Source organism: Balaenoptera musculus, chromosome 13 (genome assembly GCF_009873245.2).
Source record: "Balaenoptera musculus isolate JJ_BM4_2016_0621 chromosome 13, mBalMus1.pri.v3, whole genome shotgun sequence".
Classification (NCBI taxonomy): Eukaryota; Metazoa; Chordata; class Mammalia; order Artiodactyla; family Balaenopteridae; genus Balaenoptera; species Balaenoptera musculus.
In genome coordinates this window covers 25722650-25749894 of record NC_045797.1, presented here as the reverse complement: position 1 = coordinate 25749894, position 27245 = coordinate 25722650, and the positions used below count along the sequence as shown (strand labels likewise).

The window sequence follows — 27245 nt, the reverse complement described above, 5'->3', positions numbered from 1 at the left end:
TCTCCCCCTTTATGCAGTGTGACCTTGATGGGCAGGAATCATCTTTGTGGGGTACATGAATCCCATTTGGCCTTATCCAGTAATTGTAGATGCCAAAAATTCAGTAAATACTTGTGAAATTAAACAGACTTGACCAAGGGCAGGGAGTGGGTAGCAAGTAATGAGAGAGAGACAGAGACAGAGTCAGAGAGAAAAGGAGAAGAGGGAAGGGGAAGAGGGGTGCAGGAAGAGAAAATATTCTTCCTTGGGATGCTGCTCCTTTCTTGATTAATTTTTGGGACAAAATACAACTTAGTTCTCAATGACAAAGGACCTCATAGAGATCTTAAGCCCACTATGACCATCCTTCACCTAAGTTTAAATAACATTGTGTTTGAACCACTCACATGTTACAGCCTATAAGCCCTGCGTTTCCCTTTCTGTTCACAGTCTCTAGTGTATCACCCTTGAGTACAAGCACTTACATCTCTGAAAGCCCTTATTTCTTAACCCTCCTCCCTCCAAGAGTCATCTAGTCCTCATTCTTACTAACGTTCAAGATAAAGGAAACAAGGTGGTATAGCAGAAGAAGCACTAGGTTTTAGCGTCACATACACTTGGATTTTAACCCTGGCTCTGTGTGATCTTCAGCAAGGTGTTAACTTCTCTGAGCCTCAATTTCCTCATCTGTAATAATAGCACCTACCTCTCAGGGTCATTGTGTGGACTAGAAATAGGTGTGAAAAGCCTTTAGCATTGTGTGTGAGAGTCAGCCCAGGAAAATAAAGAGCCCCACACAGAGAAGTAAGGCTTGCAGGTTTTAATGTTTCATGATTGTTAACAGAGCAGTCTCAAGGAGACCCCCAGAGAATCTGTTCTGACTTTAGAAGCACTTCCTGTGGACGATGGAGGGCCCTGCCTCATCATACTCTGGCTTGCTGATCCACATCTGCTGGAAGGTGGAGAGAGAGGCCAGGATGGAGCCTCCGATCCAGACTGAGTACTTCCTCTCTGGGGGAGCAATAATCTGCAAAGAGCAAATATGGTGAATCATGATCAGCCGCCAAGGAATAGGGAAGGTGGTCCAGGAATCATCTCACCACACTGCCAGACTACCCTGGAAAAGAACAGCCTCTGTGGTCAGAAAGGAACAGGAGAAACCTTGTGGTAGATTAGACTATTGCTCAGATTGTCACTCTCCCTCCCACCCCATCCCCCTGCCCCTCCATGAGAAGAGTTCAGTGTTCCACCCTGTGACTTTGGGCTGGGCCCTGTATTTGCTTTGGCCAATGGGATGTCAGCAGACTTGACACAGGGGCTAGAAATGTGCTTCAGGCATGCAGGTGGGCACACTGTCTTGTGTCTCTGCCATCTTCATGAGAAGAGCTTCCCTTGAAGAGCCACTGGCCCTTCAGCCTGGGCCCCACAGTGAGAGATGTGCCCCTGACCTGAGTTGGCTGGGCCTGCAGAGCTGTCTAGCCAAGCTTGACCTAGATCAGCTGACTCCCAGCTGACCTGCAGATGCATGAGCAATAAATGCTTATTATTACGTGCCCTGAAATTTCATAGTTGCTGTTACTCAGCAATAGCTAACCAATACAAACATCTGTAAAGGGAGTGCTGTTCTGTTCTTGCCTAGAGTTTGGATGCATGGGCAGCTTGGGCTGGGATTCCTCCATTCCTGAGTCTAAGCCAGTCTACTCAATAGTCTCTTGTATCTGAGAAGTTCTCAAATTCATACATGCCACTGGGATTCCTGAGCTTGGCCTTTAGGAATTGGTTGTCATGTCAGACAACTTTGAACTCCACCTAAAAGTATATCTAAAAGGACCATGACTCTTCAACTAATTCCTGTTTCTGAAGGGACTAAGAATTCAGTGCTAGAACAAACCAGACATGAAACAGATTTTTTTGTCTCCTAAGAATCTCCCTACGTATTTCCTAAATTGCAGAGATCATGGAATAGCTAAATAAGTAGGGTCTTTAGAAGTTATCTTATTCAGGCAGACAAAAGTCACCCTGTTGCTCCTTTGACAGATACCTCAGGGACTGGCACAGCCACTAAGAAGGTAACAGATTTTACTGCTGGGCAGTTCTAGTTGTGAGAAAACTCTGGGTTGTCTTGGGCTGGAGGCCTTAAATCTCAGCCCCATTCCCACCACACTCTCTTCTTCCATATCCTGGAGCTTGCCTCACCTCCCCCAGTCCAATATGGCTGGGGTGTTTGTACCTGCACACATCCCCGGGCATCTTTGCTTACTCACTCTCTTTCCCCTGCCTGCAGTGTGCTTTCCCCTCCTCTGGTCTTATTTAAGCTGTTCTTCCATTGATCATGTCTACTAATCAGATCTTAAACTCCTGGAAGGCCGGCAATGTTATTAAACTCAGGGCAGTGGCTCATAAATTGGAATATGCATCAAGTCATTGGTGTCCATTTATAAGTGTAAGTGATGGGGGCACCCCAGACCTGTTGAACCGGAATCAGGTGTGGTATCCTGACACATGGTCCTAGTAAAAAGCCGCTGCCCCAGGCCTGGCACATTGCCCCCCATGTGGCAGACCTCAGTAAGCGTGGCTGCTCCAATTGGCTCTGGGTGAGAAGAGCCCGCTGCTCACCTGTTTTCTGGTGGCCTGCTCTGCTTCCCTGTGCCAAGCACCATCTGCTAGGCAGGGGGAAAGCCTTTGTGAAGAAGGTTCTTAGAATACTGACATAGAGAACACACTTCCTCAGATCAGGCCTACTCCCCAGAGACCAACTTTATTGTGAGACTTTGTAACTTTCAACCTATTTGTTATCTCTATTTTACTCCTAACTCTTTCTAATCCTGCTAGTAGCAAAGTTCCTAGAAGCCCTAAAAGTGTCTGTCTGATTGCTTGGGGACCAGAGGCTGGGGAGAAGTGGTAAGACAGGTGGGCTCCCGTTCTGATGAGGCCTGTGCGGTGAGAAGCATTGTGTGGGAGGGCTGTGACCAAGATGGGACAGCACATCAGAGGCCGTTCAGGAATCAAGGAATGTTCCTGTGAGTTTGAACCAGCAGACCGTCCTATAGCCAACATTCTCTCTTTGGAACTTTCACCCTCCTCTGGGGTGACACCCAAGTCCTTTTTAAAAAGTTTAAAGTTTAAAGATGGTGTGGTGTTGCCTCCTTCTTTTCTTTCCCTCTTTCCCTCCTCATTTCCTCCTCAACCCCCTCAACTTCTCTCCATTCCAAATTCTTTCACCTCCTTCTCATATGGGGTCCATGAAATTGTGTTTGAGAGCCCACGCTAAATGTGTCTCCCGCTTATCAGTGCCCAAAGAACATAATCCCCCAAGATGAAATCTGTCTCGGGCCAGAATGATGGAGCACCCAGGAGGCCACCAAGCTGTAAGCCTGGCAGCCTGACTCGGAGCATCTCCCAAGTACACAGGTCTTTGTACAAAGAACAGGTTGGAGGGAGCCAGGGCAGGACCCACCTTGATCTTCATGGTACTGGGGGCCAGGGCTGTGATCTCCTTCTGCATTCTGTCGGCAATGCCGGGGTACATGGTTGTACCCCCGGAGAGGACGTTGTTGGCATATAAATCCTTGCGGATGTCAATGTCACACTTCATGATGGAATTGTAGGTTGTTTCATGAATTCCAGCTGACTCCATGCCTAGTAGAGATCACAGTAGCTAGTCAGCATCCACCACGCCACGCCTATAGCTCCTCAGGTGACCCTTCTGTTGATGCAGCTACCCTGGTTCACCTCAGTCACCTCCCTAATGGATTATAAGATCAGACTCTCTAACTGGTCATCGCCCTGCCTTGAGTTTCCCCCAGTTCTGACTGATCTTTCACACTGTTCCCTGATGAATATTTCTAAAGGAATACTTTCATTGTATCACTTTTTTCACAGCTTTATTGAGATATAATTCATGTACCATAATATTCACCCCTTTAAAGTGTATAGTTCACTAGTTTTTAGTGTATTCACAGAGTTGTGCAACCATCACCACAATCTAATTTTAGAACATGTTTAATACCCCCCAAATAAACTCCATGCCCATTAGCAGACACTCTCCATTTCCCCCTGCACTCCTTCCCCAGCCTTAGGCAACCACTAATCTATTTTCTAATCTCTATCGATTTGCCTATTCTGGACATCTCATATAAATGGAACCATACAGTATTTGTTCTGTTGTGTCTGGCTCCTTTCACGTAGCATAATGTTTGCAAGGTTCATCCATGTTATAGTCTGTTATAGCCAAATAATATTCCATTGTATGGATATAACCATCATATCATCTTTGCCTATTGGTTGACATCTAGCTACCTTAGTCTGACACCAAGATCTTCCACAGTAAAAGGCCCTGCCTGCCATACCAGCTCATGCCCACTTACCTGGGGTCCCCCATCTCCTGTCTTTTTTCCATGTGATATAATTCCACACTGTAGATAGAGGAATCTTCCTAAAGTGAAATACTGACTTTGCTACTCTGCTGTCTAAAAACTTCCAGGGGCTCTACATTGCTGATATGATTAACCCCCATGCTCTTTGTGTGGTCCAGTGGCTCTCTTGTTTCCTCTGTGTGCAAACACACACACACACACACACACACACACACACACACACACACACCTCACCCATCATGTCCCAAATAGAATATGACTTGTCACTCATCCACACTTTGCACATACCTTTCCATTTGCCCTGCATGCCATTCCCTACTCTGCACTCCTTCCATTCCCAGATACCATAAAATGATACTCATTCTTCAAGGTTCTATTCAAACATTCACCTTCTCTGAGAAGCCTTCCCTGATTTCTTAGGCCTATAGCACTTTGCCCAGTTTGCTATTTACCACTACACTATATGTCAACATTTGCTTACAGGCCTTTCTCTTATATACTTCTCAAGAAAGTAGTTATCCTTGTATAAAATATTATCTTATTTAATCCTTGTGGCAACCCTATCTAGTAGGTACTATCATAATTTCTACTTTATAGATAAGAAAACTGAGGTAACATGTCCAAGGTTGAAGAAGGTAACATGTCCAAGGTACAGCACTTGAAGGAGCAGAATCAGGATTTAAAACCAGGTCTGACCCCCAAACCCACCCAGTTTACTGCTATAGGTTTAAGACCCCATGATTTAAATGTTGAGGGATCCAAGAAATATTTTATGTTTTAATCTCATTCTTAGTTTCATGTTTATATTCCCATCCCACTTTTCCTTTATTTTGATTTCCTTACCCTTATATTTAAAATTAGATTTTTATCTAGTTGTATTGTTTATGTATTTTTGGCCCTTCCTGGAAAAATATAGGCTAAGTATAAACAATAAACAGTGTGCGTGACTCCTGGTGTTTCTCTTTTCATCCCTGCCCTCCTGATTGGCCAGGACTACAGGCCGAGCCTCACCAATGAAGGAGGGCTGGAAGAGGGTCTCGGGGCAGCGGAAGCGCTCATTGCCAATGGTGATGACCTGCCCGTCTGGCAGCTCGTAGCTCTTCTCCAGGGAGGAAGAGGAGGCTGCCGTGGCCATCTCATTCTCAAAGTCCAGGGCCACATAGCACAGCTTCTCCTTGATGTCTCGCACGATTTCTCGCTCGGCTAGAAAGAGTAGAAATGACAGAGAGTAGATACTGAGCTCTGTTAGTTTGCTTGTCCCATTTTGATCTCCATGAAAACTTCCTTCTTCCTTCTCTTTTGGGTTCAGTCTCAAGATGAATGTTAATGTTTTCATTCCTCTTTCTAAAGTGAAAGTTCAAAATCTCGATTCCCAAGCAAAACTTTGTATGTGCTTTTCGTCTTGCTCTCATCACTCAGCCCTGACAAAGCTGCAGGCCTTCCTGAGGGCCTTTCAGGACACATTTCCCATCTAGATGGAGGCTTATATGCTGGGATTGTACAGAATCTAGGAAGGCTCCTACCTAAAACCTCTTCCTGCCCAGGGAGCCACTTCCCCTTGGAAATTCAGACCTTACTTATTCCATTTGTCCTCAGACAAACCATAAACCCCCTAGGTAATGAAATGTGCCACCAGATTCTTACCACCATTCTGCCGAATAAAAACTAGCTCTGATCCTGGTGTGGACATGGACAGAGGTAGCAGGTGCCTGGGGAGGGAAGGAGTGCTGTGAAAGCACACTTAAAAGAGGGCAAAGCCAAGCGCTTCTTAGGATGAGTAGGTCTAAGCCTTGTCTCCCTCCCCACGGTGTCTTGGTTGGGAACCTTCCTCCTTAAATAAGCCTGCCCTGACTATCTGGTCTGGTCTAGGGGCCCAGCCCCAGCCTAGGACCTCCCCGTTTGCCCCAAGAGAGTTTGAGGACACAGGGCCACTGACTTCTCATTAGTCATGAGAATTTCTGGTCCTAGATCAGATTTGGTTCTGAGCTCAAGTCAAGTCCAGAAAGAGGCTGGGTACCTGTGGTCACAAAGGAATAGCCTCTCTCTGTGAGGATCTTCATGAGGTAGTCTGTGAGGTCGCGGCCAGCCAGATCAAGGCGCATGATGGCATGGGGCAGTGCGTAGCCCTCGTAGATCGGGACATTGTGGGTGACACCGTCCCCTGAATCCAGGACAATGCCTAAGGACAGAGAGGATAAGACCTATGAAAACCTTTAGTATTTTCTTTCATCTGTCTCTTTCTGGGACCGGTTACCGAAAGATCTTCAACTACCATATTTTTCTTTAGCAGCTAGAACATTCACCCATGGTGAGAATTATCAATCATATTTTCTGTGTACATCAATTTTTGTGTATGTCGGTTTGTTTTCCCAAATGAGACTGTAGGCATCTGGAAGGCAAGTAAAATGTCTCCTCTTCTTATATTCCTTGAAACACTTTCACAAAAATGCACACGTCAATTGGCATCTAGGCTGCACGTTCTTTAGTGAGACTGGATAATTTGCATATCCTTCAGGCATCAGACTAACACATATGTAGTGCTAAAAGGACTATAAAAACCAGCTTGAAAAACATAACATTCTTTACTGATGAAACTTTTAGTAAACCATGAAAGGAAATAAGTTTTCTCAATGTGATAAGAAATCTCTCCTGATCCAACAGCCACATAATTGATGGGGAAACACTACAATATTGTTACTGTATTATTATTATTTAATATTGTTCTGGATGTTCTAGCCAATGCAATATGACAGAAAATACAGATAAGAGGTACTATCATCAAAAGGGAACAGAATCATCATTATTTGCAGATAACATGGTTGTATACTTAGAAGACCTAAGAGAACCAACTGAGAAACGATTAGAGTTAATCAGATGATTCAGTAAGAGCCAGATCCAAAATAAATATCCAGAGATCAGCAGCTTACTCTTATACAAGGATGTTGGTCACAGCATATTTTATAATAAAAAATAAAAATTGGAGACAACCTAAAGGTCCTGCAATAGAGAAATGGTAAAATAAATAAATCAATATCATGGAACCATCACACAATGACTCCCGTGTGGCCACTGAACATGACGTTCACAGCATAAAACCAAGCGCAAAGCACGGGATACAGAACTGCATATACCTATATTTCCCCATCACCGTCCTTATCACCTGCAGTGAAATTATCCTTTACTTTCATCTCTCCTCCACTAGACTGTTAGCTCCATAATGGCTGGTCTGTCTTGTTTGACAGTGTGTGCCCATGGCCTGTAGTGTTTGTCACATGGTAGGGAGTAATGGAAAATATTTGAATGAATGAATAAATGGACAAATCAATGAATACATGAATGAATGTTTGAAAGATGTTCATGCAAGCTGTGAAGCCCCTATTAAAAATCACTTTATTTTGAAGTTCCCTCTGTTTCCCTGAGCTCCTTTCTATACCAAGGCCACGTCATACTTACACACCCAACATCATAGGTTCTGCCATTGCTGCTTCATGAGCAGAAACATTCTAGCATTGTTGGAAAGTGTGTACAAGCTGCCAGACTAACTACTGTGAGGGAAATGGCCCTTGCAGGTTGTATTAGTCATGGTTTGTTCATGTAAATTCTTTCCAGCTACACTGGGTAGACTCGCATCTGTATTTTACATGGGCTTGCCTTCTGTTATCCCTAACCAAGGTTTTCCTTGGACTTTGACTGTCCCACTGATTCTTCTGAACAGGAATCTCTGCAAGAGCCCAGCTTTCCCTTCCTCCCTCTCAAGTCAGAAAGGGAACGGATTACAGGGCTACTCACCTGTCGTGCGGCCAGAAGCATAGAGGGAGAGCACAGCTTGAATGGCGACGTACATGGCAGGGACATTGAAGGTTTCAAACATGATCTGAAAGAACAATGCAGAATAGAAGACTATCTGGCAGAAATCACAGCACCTCTTGGTCCACAGAATGGTTTGTAATTTTATTAAGGGCAGGAACTGTGCTTATTTACCCCTCTCCCACCTCCCATACGTTCTGGCATGGACTACAAACACAGCAATTCTCAAAAAAATTCTGTTGCATTGATGCATGAATGGGAGAAAGAATCTGGCCAAGCATCCATGTCGTGTTCTTGTGCCAGTGCTCAAGTCTTCCTGGCCTCTTACCTGGGTCATCTTCTCCCTGTTGGCCTTGGGATTTAGGGGGGCCTCCGTGAGCAGGGTGGGGTGCTCCTCAGGTGCTACCCGCAGCTCATTGTAGAAGGAGTGGTGCCAGATCTGGTTGGGACAAAAGTCAGATGAGTCCAGCAGACTCCCAGTGGGCTGGAAACTTCCTATGGACATGCCCATGCTGGGGGAGGATGGCACGATGCTCTCAGAATGGACTGGATCTGGAGAGGAGGCCTGTCAGCCATGGGAATTTCTGATTGCTCTTTAGAGGTTATATTCCTTCTCAACAAGGCCCCAGACAGGACTCAGACCTGGGGCCAATATACTTAGTGTGTTGATTATTTCTGTCTGACCTTGGCTCCTCTTTACACCTCTCCCTTGTCTCCCCTGCTTTGTGCCCTGAGGGACAAGGCCCTCTGCAGCTCTCTGGCTTCTGGTTGTGCTTGGCTGATAGAAGATACCAGTAAGAGGTTGGAGAGTGGGAGGGGGGAGAAGGGCATGGTGATCTCCCGGCAACACTGTGGCCTCCCTGAGCACAGCTCCTGTTGCGCAGCCCCTCCTCAGGCTCCAGCTCTCACTGAGCTCTAGTCACGCTGCCCTTGCCCTTCAGCCTTCCAGCTGTAAGAGCTTCCCTCTGTTGCTGGCACTTGAGTGCCTCTGCATCCCTTTCTGGTTCCCTAACCCTGCTCACACCTCTGTAAGTAGTCCTTCCTTAAATTAATTTCAGAACCCCAGCTGAGTGTATACTGTCTCCTGCTGAAGCCTGACAGATATGCATTAACTGTCACTGTGTTTCTCAACCTCAGTGCTTTGACATTTTAAGTTCAATAATTCTTCCTTGTGGGGGAGCTGAAGTGCATTACGGGATGTTTAGCAGCATCCCCGTGTTCCACCCACTAGATGCCAGTAGCACTTCTCCAGCTGTGAGGAGCAAAAATGTCTCCAGACATTGCCAAATGCCCCTGGGAGACAAAATCGCTGCTTTAGAGGAAGTTACTTCTTCCCGCTGTGTACTGTTCCCTCTTTAGTGATCCAGGACAACAAACAGGAGCCTTTATTTCAGAGGGATCTGGCAAAGAGTGGCAGGGACACAGGGCTTTGATTTCCTCAGAGGTGGGGCACAGGGTCCTCTGATTCCATTGTACCCATGTATTTAAGGACCCCTGGCTTTGTGCTAGGATGGTGCTAAATGTAATCTTAGTTTCAAAGTCTGGAGGGGAGAAAGGCAGTCAAAAAGACAAAATACAAGACACGTCCATATTTTAATGAAGGAAGAGGCAGGAGAAGTTCATTTTCTGGGAGATTTGAGTAGGTCCTGAAGGCAAAGGAAGGTCTCCAGAGACTGAGGAGGGCATCTGAGGCAGAGCAAATGGCACAAGCAGAGGACCTGGGCTGTGGAGGTGTCACAGGAGACGTGAAGGAGATGGCAATTAGGCTTAATAATGTGATCTTAGTATTTCCTCAAATGTGGGCCCTGGATGCTTTGGGATAATTGTTATATGTGCAGGTTCCTAGGCTGTATCCCAGGCCCACAAATCAGAATCTTTGGGTGGGAAGGGAAAGCTGGGAAGAAGTGAGAGAGTGGCATGGACATATATACACTACCAAATGTAAAATAGAGAGCTAGTGGGAAGCAGCTGCATAGCACAGGGAGATCAGCTCGATGCTTTGTGACAACCTAGAGAGGTGGGATAGGGAGGGTGGGAGGGAGACTCAAAAGGGAGGGGATATGGGGCTATATGTATACTTATAGCTGCTTCAGTTTGGTGTACAGCAGAAACTAGCACACCATTGTAAAGCAATTATACTCCAATAAGTATGTAAAAAAAAAAAAGAATCTTTGGGTGTTGGGCCCAAGCATCTGCACTTCATCTTACTTCATTTTCGGAAGCTTTTATAAAGTACTTTAAAAGTTAAAGATGTTGACAATTTTTAAATTAGGAAAATATTTTTAAGAGGACTAAAAATTTCTCATATTTCCATTACTTAATAATAAATAGTTAACACTTTGGCTTTTTTCTTCTCCCTAATCTTTCATCTTTATGTATTTTTAAATTTATTACTACTACCATTTATTTACTTCATATGCTTTCATTTATTTATTATTTACTACTCTTACACTTCTATGTTCAATTTTGTTTCCTGTCACTTTTCAGTTAATATAACATAAATAACTCTCTTTTCCATAGTAAACATTTATTTTTAATAAATTGAACTAAAATTTTTTTAATGTTTACACAACATTTCATCATATACCATCATCATCGTATATTTAATCACATTACTATTCATGGTATCTTTGATTTTTGTTTATAAATAATCTTGTGAAAACTATCTTTGTACATATTACATTTTGTTTTTTCTATTCAGGATGTTTTCCAAAGAAAAAAATTCTAAGAATGGAATTACTGAACTACAGAGCATGGCAATTGGAAAACTTTTTGATTTCTATCACCCACAAAGAGGCTAATTTTGTCTTTACTTCAGAATAGAAATTGCCTGTTTCACCCTTAAGTGCATTCAGTGTTCTCACTCTTAAAATATGAAATAATTTGATAGATAAAATTGATACCTAGTTGTTTTACTTTGAATTTTTAAATAAGTTTTTAAATAATTTTTCAAATAAGTTTAAACTTCTTCAGATTTTCAACCTTTGATAATTTCTATTTGGCCAATTATCTGGTCATGTCCCTTGGTTATTTGTCTGGTGGAGACTTTGTGTTTTTAATTATCAATTTACATTAGTTGTTTATATTAATCCTCTTTTGCACTTGTGAATACTTTTTGCAATTTGTTGTTTGCCTTTTAAATTTGGTTTTGCTTTTCACATACTAGAAGTTATGATTTTTTTTTTTAATTGAAGTATAGCTGATTTTTTAAAAATTAATTAATTAATTAATTTATTTTTGGCTGTGTTGGGTCTTCGTTTCTGTGCAAGGGCTTTCTCTAGTTGTGGCGAGCAGGGGCCACTCTTCATCGCGGTGCGCGGGCCTCTCACTATCGCGGCCTCTCTTGCTGCAGAGCACAGGCTCCAGACGCGCAGGCTCAGTAGTTGTGGCTCACGGGCCTAGCTGCTCCGCGGCATGTGGGATCCTCCCAGACCAGGGCTCGAACCCGTGTCCCCTGCATTGGCAGGCAGACTCTCAACCACTGCACCACCAGGGAAGCCCGAAGTTATGATTTTTAAGAAGTCACATTTGTCATTCTTTTTCTCTGACTTCTTTCACCAGAAATTTGATAAATACTCACACTTACTATATTGTATTTTTTATCATTTGAATTTCTATATTTAACTTTCATATTCAATTGATATGTGTTTGATGAAATTGTATGAAGTAAGGGCCATAAACAGATTCCCTACCCCCCAAATAATGAATCAGTTGTCACAGAATAATTCATTGAATTATTGAATCCTTCTCTCCCCTCTGGTCTTGGAAGTTTCATTTACCATGTATTTCTTTTTTACCTCTGTATTGGCACCAAATTGTTTTAATTTTTATAACTTTATATTATATTTTACTATTTGGATATAGCAAGTCTCCTCTCATAGTTTTTCTTATTCATTTTATTCTCATAAATTTTGTCTTATTTATTTTTCCACACTTTATGATTATCTTGCATGATTAAAACTCGTGGTATTTTTAGTCAAACTCATAGAAGCAGAGAGTAAAATGGTAGCTACTAGGAGCTGGGGGGAGGGAAAAGAGAGGCTATCTTAGTCAAGGCATACGAAGTGTCAGTTATGCGGGATGAGTAAATTCTGGAGATCTAACATAATATATTAGCATGGTGACTAAAGATAACAATGCTGTCCTGTATACTTGAAATTTGCTAAGAGGGTAAATCCTAAGTGTTCTCACTGCAAGGGAAAAAAACAAACAAACTATGTGAGGTAGTAGATATGTTAATTAGCTTGAGTATGGTGACTATTACATAATGTATACACATATCAAATCATCAAGTTGTATACCTTAAATATATACAATTTTTAAAATTGTGAGATTTTTGTTAGAATGGCAATGAGCCTATAAATTAATTTGAGGAGATCTGACAGCTTCACCCTATTCAGTTTTTCTTTTAAGGCACATAATATATTTTAGGGGTTTCTTTAAAGAGTTCATATTACTACTGTGAATAAATTATTTTGTCTATTATGTTTTCAAATTAGATATCATTAGAAATATAATAATATGTGCCACGTACTGAGCATTAAGTATGTTCCATGCCTTGGGATTATACTAAATATTTGCCTAGTTCAACCTCCAAAGCAACCTAATGAAGAAAGTATTTTTATTTCCACAAAAAAGGAAGCTGAGGCTTAGAGGGAGGGATTTTCTCCTAGATCTCCCTGCCACTGACTCCAGTGTCTGTGCGCTTAACCATCCCACAGAGTGAAGCAAGAGCTATTGTATTTTTATCTATTTATGTCACATTCAGAGTGACTGAATCTAGGGTTTAGAGAAACTGAATCTAGGGTTTAGAGACAAGTATATGCGTAGTACAGATTTCAAATCAGCTTTCTTTATTCCCAGTTGCAGTCTGCTCAATAAGCCCTCTATTACATTTCAAAAGACAGTCATTGCAGAAACAAGAATTCTCAGACAACTGTCAGTGGAATTTATCAAAAGAATATTAGAAATATTGTACAGCAACTATACTTCAATTAAAAAAAAGAATATTAGAAAGGCTCTATTAGCATTTTGCACGTGATTTTGTGGAACACAAACTACCACTTAAAAATTACCCCCCACGTCTTCTTTTTTAAAAATATTTTATTTTCATTTATCATTTACAGGTGGTTTGTTCCTGATGTTAATATTTCCTAGGTATCTAGTGAGAGTTTGATCTTTTTTGGGGGGGGGGCACGCGGTATGAGAGATCTTAGTTCCCAGACCAGGGATCAAACTCCTGCCCCCTGAGGCAGAAGCATGGAGTCCTAACCACTGGGCTGCCAGGGAAGGCGCCCCCTCAACATCTTCTGACATGAAAAAAGCTTCTAGAAACCGGTAGAGATTCCTATTTAAATTTTTCACTAGAGAAGCATCATACTAATATAGCATTAATGCACCTATCTGAGGTCATGACAGGGAAAATAAAGGGGAGAAGCTATTTGCCTTTCTGGAAGCAGCAGAGCATTTTAAAGGATAAGCACTGCGCTGGAGTGAAAGCTGGAAAGGATAAAGCTGGGACTTAGGCGGGACCAGGTCCTCAAATGCCAGACAGGGAGTCAGGAACCTACTGTTGGTTAGTGAAGAGTCTGAGGAGGTGAGTGACATGATCTGGTCTGTTTTTAGAAAGACAAGCTTTGCAGAAGTGCAGAGAATGAATTAGGTGAGTGAGGCAGGAGACAAAGAAATCAGTCAGGAAGGCATTGGAGTTGTCTAGTGAGAGATGTTGGCAGCTGAGGCTGGGGAATGCCCGGGGGATGGACAGAAAGGAAAGAAGGACGTGAGAAACGTTGCAGAGGAAGAGTTGGCAGGGCAGAGGGTGGGTCTTGATGATGTTAAAGTGAGCACCCTAAAGGGGGAGTCCACCAGTACCTTCTCCATGTCATCCCAGTTGGTGATGATGCCGTGTTCAATGGGGTATTTGAGAGTCAGGATCCCTCGCTTGCTCTGAGCCTCATCCCCCACGTAGCTGTCTTTCTGGCCCATTCCCACCATTACACCCTGCAATGCAAAAGAGAAGGAAGGAGAACGGAATTGGCCGAGAGCTCCGCTTAGAGGGATTCAGGTATTGGAGGGTCTCTGAAGAAGGTTAAAGATAGGGAAAATGTCCTTCTTCCCCTGGAAACCGGACTGAAGGAGACAGGGTGAGGCGGATACCGATGAATGTAGAGATGGCGGGAGGGAAGGCGGAGGATTTCTTGTGGGCTTGTCTCTTTTCTTTGTCCTAAAACAATGTCATTTTCTGAGAGAACAGGGCCCGTCCATACACGTCTTCCTCTTACCTTACCTTACTTAGCACACACACACACACGCACGCGTGCACACACGCACACAGGCGCGCGACTCAGCATGGACTCCACAGTCCAGTGCGTCCTCCTAGTAACTCAAAGCCTTGGGTCCAGATGAATACATACCTGGTGGCGAGGGCGACCCACAATGGAAGGAAAGACAGCCCGGGGAGCGTCATCTCCTGCAAAGCCAGCCTTGCACAGGCCAGAGCCATTGTCACACACGAGTGCAGTGGTCTCCTCTTCACACATGGTGAGTGTGGCCGAGTGAACCAGGGGCTGGAGCACCTAGGGAACTGGGGAGAAGAGAGGTAATTGGCCACTTGTCAAAATCATGTTGGAGACAGTCTTCTTGGCTGTCTTGGGGCCTGACCCCATCGGCAACCAGGACCTAGTTCCAGGAGGGACAGGTGTGGACCTGGCCCCTTACTCTCTGGCATTTGGGCCTCTTCCCTCTACCTTACTGTTTTGGGCTGAATTGTTTACCCCCCAATTTCTATGTTGAAGTCCTAACCCTAGTACCTCAGAGTGTGACTGTATTTGGGGATAAGGCCTTTAAAGGGGTAATTAAAGTAAAATGAGGTCATTAATCCAATATGACTGGTGTCAAATATGCCTAATTCAATAGAACAGGTATCTTTATAAGAGGAAATTGGAACACAGACACACACAGAGGGAAGATCATGTGAAGACACAGCAAGAAGACAGTCATCTACAAGCCAAGTTGAGAAGCCTCAGGAGAAACCAGCCCTGCTGATACCTTGACTTCAGACTTCTAACCTCCAGAACTGTGAAAAAATAAATTTCCCTTGTTTAAGCCAGTCTGTGGTACTTTATTATGGCAGCCCTAGCAAACAAATCCACCTGCTTCTCAAAGACCTGAAATGACTACAAAGCGTTAATCTAATGGAAAGAATCTCTAAAGACTTGAAGTTTAGAAAAGGAATTGAAAAAATTTGCAGTAAACATAATTAAGGGTTATTATTTGCTATATAAAAGAACTCCTACAAATCAATAAGAAAGAAGTAAATGGCCTAAAAGAAAAAAATAAAAAGACTATGCATAGATAGTTGACAGCAAACGAAATGCAAATACCCAACAATTACATGAAAAGATGTTCCGCCTCACTAGCTATCAGGAAATGCAAATGAAATAAGACCATTTTCACCCATCGTATTGTTAAGATTCAAAGTTTTATTATAGGTGTTGGCAAAGTTGTGGGAACACTGGCACTCTTTTTTTTTTTTTAAAAGGTATTTTATTTATTTATTTATTTGTTTTATTTATTTATTTTTGGCTGCTTTGGGTCTTTGTTGCTGCGCGTGGGCTTTCTCTAGGTGCGGCGAGCGGGGGCTACTCTTCTTTGCGGTGCGCGGGCTTCTCATTGCAGGGTTAATCAGAGAAACACACCAACACACAATCTGGTACTACCCAAAAGTCCCTTGTGGGATACTGTACTGAGGTTAAGAGAAGGGCCAGGCAGATTGACATGGACTAATGTGGATAGATTTCTAAACCATTCTGCTGAGTGAACAAAGCAAGTTGCAGAATAGAATGTCCAGCATAAAACCATTTATGAGTTCTTTTTAGAGCACAAGACAATATTGTGCATTTTCCATAATTTTCTTTTTGTGTGGATGTGAACACAACAAAAAGTTCTGGAAAAAAAAAATCTAAGACTGATCATAGTGGTTACCTGGAAGTGGGAAGGGGACTGAGAGGAGAAGTGCCGTAATGTTTTAATTTTTAACAAGGAGACTGTATCCATGTATAGTTTATAATTAAAATCAATCATACATATCATTAAGGAAAATAAGATGCAGGTGAAAATGTACAATCCTAAGGGTAGGAGCCCCTTGAGGAGGACAAGGCAGCCTGAGAGGAGAGAGGAAAGTGAGAGAATTCGTGATGGGACTCACTGCCCCTGTTGCTTCAGATGGAGAAAAACAGAGAAGTCTTTCCTCCAGTGCTGATATCTGAATTGGGACGACTGCAAAGTGACGAGGGAATGAATTTTTCTAACGTCTGTTGCAGGTTTTCTTTCTTTGGGTGAGGGGCAGTGTAAAAAGACCACACCTGACAAATTCTTGGCACTTGATGACGAAAGAGAAGCAATGGCAGCTCAGGAGATGGTGTGCGGATTGCCTTCCAGCCTGAGAAGCCCCCCAGTGGGGCAGACTGGAAGTGGGGAGGGTCCCAGCTCGGGGTGGGGGTGGGGGTGGGAGTCCAGAGAAGAGAGGCACGAGGCATGGAGAGAGAAGGTGGCTGCAGAGGACAGCCCACCAAGCTTCATTCGGAACGTGTGGCAGGAGGGGAAGAAGAGAGCTGCCCTAGATGCCTGGGACGCTGGTCCTCCAACACCCTATGTGAAAGGAGGACAGCAAAGACCATGACCAAAGCAAAGAGGAGACAGAGTCCCAGGCCTGAGAACGGGAGGTCAGAAAGGCTACCTAGAGACTGAGCGGAAGCTTATTCACACAGTTTGCAGGCTAGAAGGAAGCCCTTGCCTGTTATGTTCAAAGCAGGGTGCACACTAGGGGAGAGGCCCACTGTGACTTCTTGAATCCAGCTCTCCTTGTCCTTGCTGACCCTCATGATCACCCATGGTCACAGTGATCAAGTCCCAGTTCTCCCACTTGGCCTACAAGGCCCAACAAGGTCTGGCCCCTGCCTGTGTCTCCAGGCTCATCTCCCCCCTGGCCCCCCTTGGCCTTCTCACTCCAGCTATGTGGAGTTCCTTTCCATTCTCCAAATGTGTCATCTTGTCTCCCTTCTGGCCCTTTAGCCATGGGGTCTGGAACACCCTTCCCCCAACATATTTGCTACTGACTCCCATCACCTGTCAGGCCTCTGCATCAGCACTGCATTTTCAGTCTCTCTGGCCTACCGGTCTCAGTTAGTGGCCCTTCTTCTTTGCCCCACAGCACCTTGAACTTGTCCCAGCAATGATCAACTCTGCACATCTGGGCTCATCTGTAGCTCTGTAAAGGCAGGAGCTATGCCTGTCCTGTTCTCCAGCGATTCTTCAGTAAGCCTCGCACAATGTCTGGCACAGGGTGGGCTCTTAAACCTTTTTTTTTATCCAGATGAATGAGTGAATGAATCAATGGATGTCAAGGAGAAGGATTTTCAGAATAACAAAGGTAGAACAAACACTGGTGAGAGGACACTGGTCTGAGACGAGGTGGAGATTGAAGGAAAGTACCTAGTTGTTCAAAACAATGTTGTCTCTGGTCTGAACAGTTTCTGGACTGCAGGGAAGATCCCTAACCTTCTGCCATGTTAGACCAATGGAGAAATGGAGAGATGTCAGGAAATGGAGATGGCAAATATTGTTCCAATATTCAAAAAGGGAAAGAAGGCAGATATCTAAAACCTCAGATAATCTTGATATACAAATTAGGCAGGTTTCCAGAAGGTGTTATTAAAGAAGCAGTGGGCTTCCCTAGTGGCGCAGTGGTTAAGAATCTGCCTGGGGCTTCCCTGGTGGAGCAGTGGTTAAGAATCCGCCTGCCAATGCAGGGGACACGGGTTCGAGCCCTGGTCCGGGAAGATCCCACATGCCGCGGAGCAACTAAGCCCGTGTGCCACAACTACTTAGCCTGCGCTCTAGAGCCCATGAGCCACAACTACTGAGCCCACACGCCACAACTATTGAAGCCCACGCGCCTAGAGCCCATGCTCCGCAACAAGGGAGGCCACCACAATGAGAAGCCCGCGCATCGCAATGAAGAGCAGACGCCCGCGGGCAGCAACAAAGACCCAACGCAGCCAAAAATAAATAAATAAATCTATTTAAAAAAGAATCTGCCTGCCCAGAAATAGAGACACAGATGTAGAGAACAAACATGTGGACACCAAGGGCGGAAAGCGGCAGGGCGGGGCGGGGCGGGGCGGGGGGGTGGGGGGGGTGGGGGTGTGTGATGAATTGGGCGATTGGGATTGACATGTATACACTGATGTGTATAAAATTGATGACTAATACGAACCTGCTGTATAAAAAAATAAATAAAATAAAATTCAAAAATTCAAAAAAAAAAAAGTAAGCTTCTTCCAAGCAACTCAGAGGGAAATAGAATAGAAAATTTTAGAATTTTAAAACATTTTTTCCCCCTTCTGTTGTTTTCAAAGGCTTTGGGGGTGGCAGGGGGAGGTGGTGGTAGTGGGATGTTGGAGTTAGAATAGCCATAACATAAAAACAGTGAATTTTACTAAGGAAAATGAATCCCAGGAATTCTGTTCTAATAGGATAGATTCTTTTGTTGTGCTAGAGGTGTCCTGTGTTGAAGATACTAGGCTACATGGGAGTATTTGTCTAGAAAAGAAAAAAATTTTTATTAATTAGTATTTTATTGATGACAATAAAGTTGGAATATGATAATAAAAAAATAAGGACTTCCCTGGTGGCGCAGTGGTTAAGAATCTGCCTGCCAATGCAGGGGACACAGATTCGAGCCCTGGTCCGGGAAGATCCCACATGCCGCGGAGCAACTAAGCCCGTGCGCCACAACGACTGAGCCTGCGCTCTAGAGCCCGTGAGCCACAACTACTGAGCCCGCGTGCCACAACTACTGAAGCCCGTGTGCCTAGAGCCCGTGCTCCGCAACAAGAGAAGCCACAGCAATGAGAAGTCCGCGCACCCTAACAAAGAGTAGCCCCCGCTTGACGCAACCAGAGAAAACCCACACGCAGCAATGAAGATCCAACGCAGCCAAAAATAAATAGATTTATAAAAAATAAATAAATAAATAAATTAATTAATTAAAAAAAAGAAGAATCAGCCTGCCAATGCAGGGGACACAGGTTCAATCCCTGGTCCGGGAAGATCCCACATGCCGCGGAGCAACTAAGCCCGTGCGCCACAACGACTGAGCCTGCACTCTAGAGCCTGCGAACCACAACTACTGAGCTCACTCGCCACAACTACTGAAGCCCGTGCGACTAGAGCCCGTGCTCCGCAACAAGGGAAGCCATCACGATGAGAAGCCCGCGCACCGGAACAAAGACCCAATGCAGCCAAAACTAAATAAAATAAAAATAAATAAATTAAAAAAAAAAAGAAGCAGTGATTTCTTGTAATTGATTAGGGTTTACCAAGAACAAATGTTGGCAGACTAACAGCCTCCCTTTTTCCACAGGACCCCCTGGCTGGAAATGCAGGAGAAGGTGGGAGACATTGAGCTTAACTTGATCTTGGCATCTGACAAATTCTCCCGTGATATCCCTATGGATAAAGCCATGTGGGCTGAACAATAAATCAATTAGGCATATTTACAGCTGCCTGAGTTATTGTCACTGAAAGGTGTTAATTGATAGGTCACTGTCAACCTGGAGGCAACGATATGCCTTAGAGCTCCACTCTTGATCCTTTCTCATGTGACATGTTTATAAATGAGTTGGATGAAAATATAGAGTGCATGGTGATCAAATGTCCAGATAAAACACACATGTTGGCTGGAAGAATCGAAATCCAAAAGATCTCAAAAAGCAGAGAAAATGAACTGAATCCACTAAGATTAAATTTAATAGGATAAATATGAGGTTGCGGATGTGGGTCTGAATAACCAAACTGTGAAAGCTCTTGTTCAGCCTCTGTGAGCAGGACCTGGGGTCTTGTCGACAGTCTGCAGTGTGCTGGAGCCATGATAAAAGCTAACCCCACCTTCAGCCAGAGCGCTGTGTCCGGTTCTTAGGGCCACTGTTGCCAGCAGAGCTGTGGGAAGGTGGGCTCCCGTTCACGGCTGACATGGCAAATTGTACTACTTTTCTAAAGAGGAATTCAAAAATACTTATCAAAAGCCTTAAAAATGTACATATCTCTTAACTCCACAAAGACACTTCTAGGAATTTATCCTTGGGAAACACTCATGGGTGAGTGCAAAGATTTGGCCAACTTTAATGCGAAAAAAAGTTATTGAATAATAAATAAACTGGTTTCTAAACTAGATGCCAGAAACCTCCCTACAACAGAGAGAGCAGAATATTTAATGTCCTGGAAAAAGTGCAAGCTGCTTTGTTAGGTGAAACACAATATGTTCTGTGGTTCCATGTTTGGTAAAAATGTATTTTTAATTTTTAAAAATTGGGAGCCTTTCACATACATTATCTATTTAATCCTCACAAAAGCCCTGAGGGAAGATATTTTTAGTTCCATTTTACAGATAAGGAAACCAAGTCTCAGAGAAGTGAAAGGACTTAGCTCTCGGGCTCCTCACTGGGAGCGGCAGGGCTGGCCTCAGCCCAGGACAGGCTTCAAAGCTTGGGCTTGCACCTTCCCCACCACCTCAGTGAAACCCTCACAACTTCTCCATGTTTGGTGTTTTTGCTTCTGCCTCTCTGTCTCTCTAGCACTTTTGGCAGCAAAAGCCCTAAAACCAAAGGGTCTGTGTTCTTTTCTCTCTGTGAGCCTCTGAGCCCCTCCTATGCCATGCCTAGGTCTAGATTTATGTTTACAGCCCCTGCATCGGTGTTTAGCACATAGTAGGTGCTCAGGAAATGTTGGATGGCAATCCCACCACCTGCCTGGCCTTCCCCTGACAGTCTGCTCTGCCCCTGCCCCTGCAAGTTGAGCTCGAGTCCCCACAGGCCAGTCTCAGGGCAGCTCGGTCATGTGGGCCTGATTTAGAACCACACAGGGACAGTCTTCTTCACAAGCTGGTCACAAAGAGTTGTGTTTCCTTGTTCTAGCAGGTGGTCCACCTTGAGGAGAAAACAACCCCAAAAGCTAGAAGGTGGCCAAGAGGCAAAGCTGCACCTCTGTGACTGTCTCCCTCTGGGGTCCCCTCTCTCTTGTGACTTATAGTTCAAGCCTGTCTGGCTTTTCAGTGAACCCTTTTGTCTCCCCTTGAAGTTCCCCACCCATAGTAAGAAAGAACGCTGGACTTTGTTTCCCAGCAGCTGAGACAGCTGGCCTGGAGTGGAGCTTGGCGTGGCCCGTGCTGTGCTGCCCGGGGAGAAGGCTTGGCCCCTGGAGCCAGGATCTCCTGGAATGTCTCTGCCAGGGGAAATTCTAAACTTCACTCAGCCACTTGCTGGTAATTTGTGGCTAGACTCGAGCGTGTCAACTGAACCAGAGCCAATGTCACTGTGGTTTCCTGGGTCACAACCACTTTGCACTCGCAGAAAGCCGAGTTCACTGTTCTGGCTCTTTCAGCACGTACTACATCTGGGCTTCATTGAGGGTTTCACAGAGTTAGAAACACAGCTCCCCGCTCCTCTCTGAAAAGTGGCCAAAATCCAAAGACATAATGAGCGCAAAGAATTTGCTCACCCACGCATCCCCCTGGCCACCCCCAAGCAAACATGAGGACAAGATGAGAGCCCCCTACACTCACTCTCTGAAGGAGAAGGGTTTGGCTTCAGAGTTCTCTCCTGCCCTTCCTTCTTTGCTCTCCTCCTTCTGGGCACCCCTTCCCATGGCCAAGTCCCACGGCTCCCTCTTTGGCCTCCAGTTTCCTCAACTGTAAAATGGAAATGGTGACATCTATCTCCCAGGATAATGGATCAAATGAAATAATGGAAATGAAGTGCTTTATAAATTGGAAATCAATTTAAATCAGGGTCAGCAAACTAACGCCTGTTTTTGTGAGGCCCGCGAACTAAGAATGGTTTTGACATTTTTTAATGGTTGCAAAAAAGCCAAAGAATAAGATTCTATGACCCAAGAAAATTATATGAAAATCAAATAATAAATAAAGTTCCACTGGAACGCAGCCACACCCATTCACTTACATACTGTCCACGGCTGCTCCGGTACAATGGCAGAGTTGAGTAGCTGTGACAGAGACCTCTAGACTCACAAAGTCTAAAATATTTACTATCTTGCCCTCTACAGAAAAAGTTTGCCAGCCCCTTTTGTAAAGGGCTGCTCAAATAATAATTCTTATTATCTCTCTTACTCTTCTCCATTAGAGCTTGCTCCCCGGATGAAGCCTGCCATACTGGAAGGAGATGAATTGATCCACTTCACCAATCAATGATTATTGAAGGGAAGGTTGAATTTATGCCAGTTCCCAAAGACGTTTTCATTTTAGGGGAAAGTTTGAGTCCTAAAAGGAGGGCCTCTCAGATAGTGAGATTTCAAATACTAGTTGGGGAAACATCTTGGAGTGAGGGCTTCAAATGACAAGTAAGCAGCTGCCTATTAAAATCTGCAAACACATATATCCATACAATGACTTCACAAGAAACACTCCTATGGTGGAAAATTCTAGCAGCACCTCTTATTAACTTCGGGGTATCTCGACTTGGTTAATATACACTAATTAAATTAAAAATGGCTTCTGGCTAGCAATATTTCTGATCCTCAGGAATCTGCCATTTGGACCTGCTCTTCTGGCTTTTACCTCGGCCACTCACTCTCTCCCCCTGCTCAGCTCTAGTCCCAACCCCTCTCCTGAGCTCCAGAGCCCATGGGGCATCTACACTCCATGCCCTGGCACCTCAACTCCACCTCTGAGACTGCTGTCCTCATCACCGTCCTCTGACTGGAATGGCCCCTCAGAGATTGGCACCACCCACCCAGGATGGAACCCAAGCCCAACACCCTGACTGCTTCCTCCTCCCTCCCAACCAATCCCCAGGCCCTCTTATTTCTGCCTCCATGTAGCTCCAGCCACCAACTTGGGACCACTGCACACTGTTGTAGCACTCTTGCCCTGTTCAGTCCACTCCCCTCACAGCTGCCTGAGCAGTCCCTTCAGAGGGCAGACCTCTTGCTATCATCCTTCTGTGGTGCCCCATTGCCCAATCCCTAGTAATCTGGCCCTGCCTGCCCCTCTGACCTTAGCTTTCCCTGCTTCCTGCCTTGAAATCTATATTCAGTGGAGTTGAGCCCCTTAAACAGTCCTAAAGAACATGCTCCCTCTGTCCTGGGACTACCCCTACTTCAGGGCCCAGCTCAGGTACCCCTTCCTCCAGGAAGCCTTCCCTGATAACTTCTGGGCTGGGTGAGGGGCTCCTCCTGTGCTTTACCCCTTTCATATATTTATCTTCTCCATGGTTCTCATCTGTCTCTCCCAGTGATTGCAGAAGCCCCTACACTGTCCCTAAGGAGCAGAGACAGTGCCTGGTACATAACAAGTGCTAAATAAATGTTGCCAGAATGAACAAAGGGAAGGAAGAAAGAAATCTAGCTTCAAGGTCATGATGTCATTCTGCCCATCTTGGTTTCCCAGGCATAACATGTAGAATCTCTGCTCATTAGAGTTTCTCTAGTGCCCATGTATCTCTGCCACAGGAATCTCTGTCTCGCTGCAGCCCAAGGGCTCACCTCAAGGTCTAAACCCATTCAAATAATAAAAGCAAGTGCTAGAGCCTCCCTATGCAAAGTGTGGTCCCAGACCAGCAGCCTCAGCATCACCTGGAAGTTTATTAGGCATGGAAATTATCAGGCCCACCCCAGTCTACTGAGTCAAAATCTGGGGTGGGGGGCGACAAAGCAATCTGTGTTTTAACAAGTTGTCCAGGTGATTTTTAAAGTTTGAGCACTCAGGGCCAGGCCCTGACAGTGTTGACCTGAGCACTTTATACATATATTATCTCATTTAATCCTCACAACAGCACTGCCAGATAGGTATTATTACCATTGCTCCCATTTTACAGGTGAGGAAATTGAGGTCACTTGGTAATTCTGGTAGCTGGGGAGTCTGCCTCCAAGGCCTGCATCATAACCCCAGCCAGCCTCAGCTGTAAAGAGATGTTAGCAGACTCTGTTCACAAAAGTGGACACAGCCCCTTGATCTATTTTCCTCTTAATTATTTATGCTCTTGTGTCTGTGTGTGTGCCGTTGGGGGAAGATGATGGCATTGGTGGGTGGTTTCACAGCCAGGTGTGGGTCTTTTGTACAAGTTGCTTAACTTCTCTAAGGTCTCAGTGTCTTCATCAGAGAACGAATGAATTAGATGGTTCCACTTCCTTCCAGCCCTAAAACCACATGATGCCCCAGGACACTCACTCCACTCCACTCCACTTTTTGCATCCTCCAATGACCCTGGAGCCTTCAAGGGTGAGAAAACTCTTAGCCAAGCATGAATCAGAGAGACCCGCGGGGGTCTGAAGAAAATACTCACCCATCCCCAGCAGACACAGACACAGGGGCCATAATTGGTTTGGATTTAAATGCCCCGAGAAGAAGTCATTTCTCTGAAAAGCATCTGTTCCCCTAAAACAGCCTCCCAGACATTCTGAGCCACGACCAAGCTCACCTCATGGGTGTAGATCTGCGCTGGCTCTGGTGAGCAGTGACAGCAGAGACCGCAGGTGACACATCCCACCCACCACCCAGTTAGGAGGGCAGGGAGTCCCGTTCCAGGCTGTTCCTGCCCCAGGATGCCCCATGGCCAGAAATACCTTTTCCTGGCAGGCAGCAGTGTGCTTGTAGGCAGAGTTGCACACCGAGGGTCTTGACGTGTGACCTGGGCCAGCGTCACAGAAGCCAGGCCAGTCTGGAGGTGCCTCCTGCACCCAGGGGTCCAGGCAACCCCAGAAAGACAGAGACGGCAGAAGCTGTACAGTACTCACCGAGTGTATGAGAGGTCCTTCTCCCAGTGACTGAGGGCTGGTGTGTCTTTGGCATAAATACCAGAGCAATATAAAACCCCAGAGGCGGATCTTCTTTAAACAGAGTCCCTAAAAAGGCCAGCTGACGGTGTATTAGCAGTATTACCATATAAGGTGGTTTTTTCAATAAATCGGCCTTGGGGGGGGGGTGGGAAGGGGGTTGGGTAGAGTGAATTATCATTTGAAAAATGTATGCAAAAGGACTCAAGAGGCAGCAGCCTCGGTGCTGGCAGATTTGTTCCTTTTATGCTGCACTTGCATAAACAAAACTCACACCAGGCCTTATAAGCTGCCCAGCGTGAGGCCAGATGGAGCTCTGTTCCTGGAGAGAGAACCATACCAAGAATGGCAGTGGGCCTCCTCCCTCCGCACCTCCCTACTCAGGCCCTGATGCCCGCCACCCCTGGGCAGTGTCCCCAAAATGGATAGAATTGTGCCTGGTCTGGCGCAAGCCCAGGACAGCTAAAAGCCAAAGGGAAAAGCCATCCATACCTGGGAAAGCAATCCCGTGTGCCCTCCTCACCTGCTGCCCCCCACCCCCCACAAGCTCCTAACCCCTGGGCTGAGTCACCTGGGGGCCCAGGACAGCGTAAGCCTCCTCTGGAACCTCACTGTCTCCTTCCTTTCTCCTTTCCTTCCTGGATTCCCTCTACCAGTCCCTGAACATTGGGAATACAGCCCAAGGTAGCTGCTTCAGTGTGGAGGCACACCTAATAAGACTCGCAAGCTTGTAGGCTTGTCCACAGTCCTGAGGTTCCTATTCTTCTTATGTCCTCTTCCTGAGTAGCTGCTTCATTTCCCAAGCTAGCCGCTACCAGCGCTATGGCAATTACTCTCACCTCCACATTCCCACAGTCCCAATGCCTCATGCCTGATCCAGACTAAAATTACAGATTGCCTATTGGACATCCCCACCCAGATGACCCTCCAAAACAGAATCCTCGTCCCCTACCCTCGATGCTGCTGTGCCTCCTGGGTTCCCTACTTCAGAGTCCTTCCCCTCGGTCCTTCAAGCTAGAAACCTGAGTTGTCTAGACCCCTCACTCTCCCTCGTGCCCACACCCACCTGGACACCTTTCTGGTGCCTTTCCCCTCAGAAATGCTCTGCATCCTCCCTGCCATCCCTGCTGGCCCTGCTCTGCTTCTGGCTCTGGTCTGTCCAGCACAGCTTCCTGACTGGTCTTCCTGACTCCACCCCATCTTCAAACCCAGCAGTTCCCAAAGTATGGTCCCCAGGCCAACTGGAAGGCAGCGACTGTATGATCTGGAACGTGTTAGAAATGCAGATCCTCAGGTTTCACCCAGATGGATTGAATCAGAAACCCTGGGGGTAGGACTCAGCCATCTGTGTTTTACAAACCTCTCCCCTCCCACCCAGGTGTCCAGGATACCTACCCTTCACCAGAAGAATCATGCATTGAATACCTGCTTATGCTGTCCTGGGCCCCCAGGGGACTCAGCCCAGGGGTTAGGAGCTTGTGTGAGGGGAAACAGGTGAGGAGGGCACATGGGATTGCTTTCCCAGGTATGGATGGCATTTCCCTTCGGCTTTTAGCTGTCCTGGGCTTGCACCAGACCAGGCGCAATTGCACCCACTTTGGAGATACTGCGTGGAGTTCTCAGTGGGCTTGGGTGTCAGGACACAATGGCTCGGTGTAGGTCTGTCTTGCCCATTAACTAAAGACTGAGTCAGGCAAAGGTATGGGTAAGGAGCGGCCGCTGCTTAGAGAACCCAGAGGAAAGAAGTAGGGAAGGCTTTTCATGGAGGTTTGGGATTGACCCTGTAGAGAAGGGACACTGTAGCCATCATGAGGTATACTTACTAATCTTTTGACCACTGGCCTGAGTGCCTAGTACCAAGTCTAAATTCCAGGCCCCCTGGGAAGCTTCCCTGAGTCTTTCTGGTCCCTAAAAAAGCCCTCGCTGTGGATGGTGGGGGGCATGCAGGGCAGCAGATGAGGTGGGAAATGTCCAGCAGGGACACAGTGCTGTCAGTCCCAACTGGGCGGGGCAGCTAAGAGCCAGTGCCCAGGTCGTGTGCTACCCGCTAGTCCCCCTCCTTGGGAGACTCCATTCTCTTCTAATCATTCTGCACTGTGGCCAGGGTGAATGTTCACACCTTGGTTGGCACAGTCAGCTTATAAACAATAAAGAGCCTATAATCAAAGGGAACTGGTTGTGGTTCAGGGTCCAAACAGTCCAGAGATCACAGAGGAAGGCTATCTGAATAAACTG

General features: G+C 45.5%; 1 protein-coding gene across 2 annotated transcripts; it reads right to left on the bottom strand.

Annotated features, from left to right (window-relative positions):
* Window positions 1-784: 784 nt before the first annotated feature.
* On the bottom strand, window positions 785-25035 carry ACTG2 (actin gamma 2, smooth muscle). 2 transcript variants are annotated; one of them, XM_036873658.1, is made up of 9 exons: window positions 24972-25035; window positions 14576-14745; window positions 14034-14162; window positions 8491-8601; window positions 8145-8229; window positions 6373-6534; window positions 5367-5558; window positions 3437-3618; window positions 785-1006 (listed from the first exon to the last, which is right to left on the bottom strand). In XM_036873658.1, the coding sequence occupies exons 2-9, from the start codon at window positions 14699-14701 to the stop codon at window positions 863-865; spliced, it is 1131 nt and encodes a 376-aa protein (XP_036729553.1). In that variant the 5' UTR covers window positions 14702-14745; window positions 24972-25035; the 3' UTR covers window positions 785-862. The 2 variants fall into 2 exon arrangements, with proteins under 2 accessions (XP_036729553.1, XP_036729554.1); XM_036873659.1 differs by lacking the exon at window positions 24972-25035 and adding an exon at window positions 24801-24928.
* Window positions 25036-27245: the final 2210 nt, after the last annotated feature.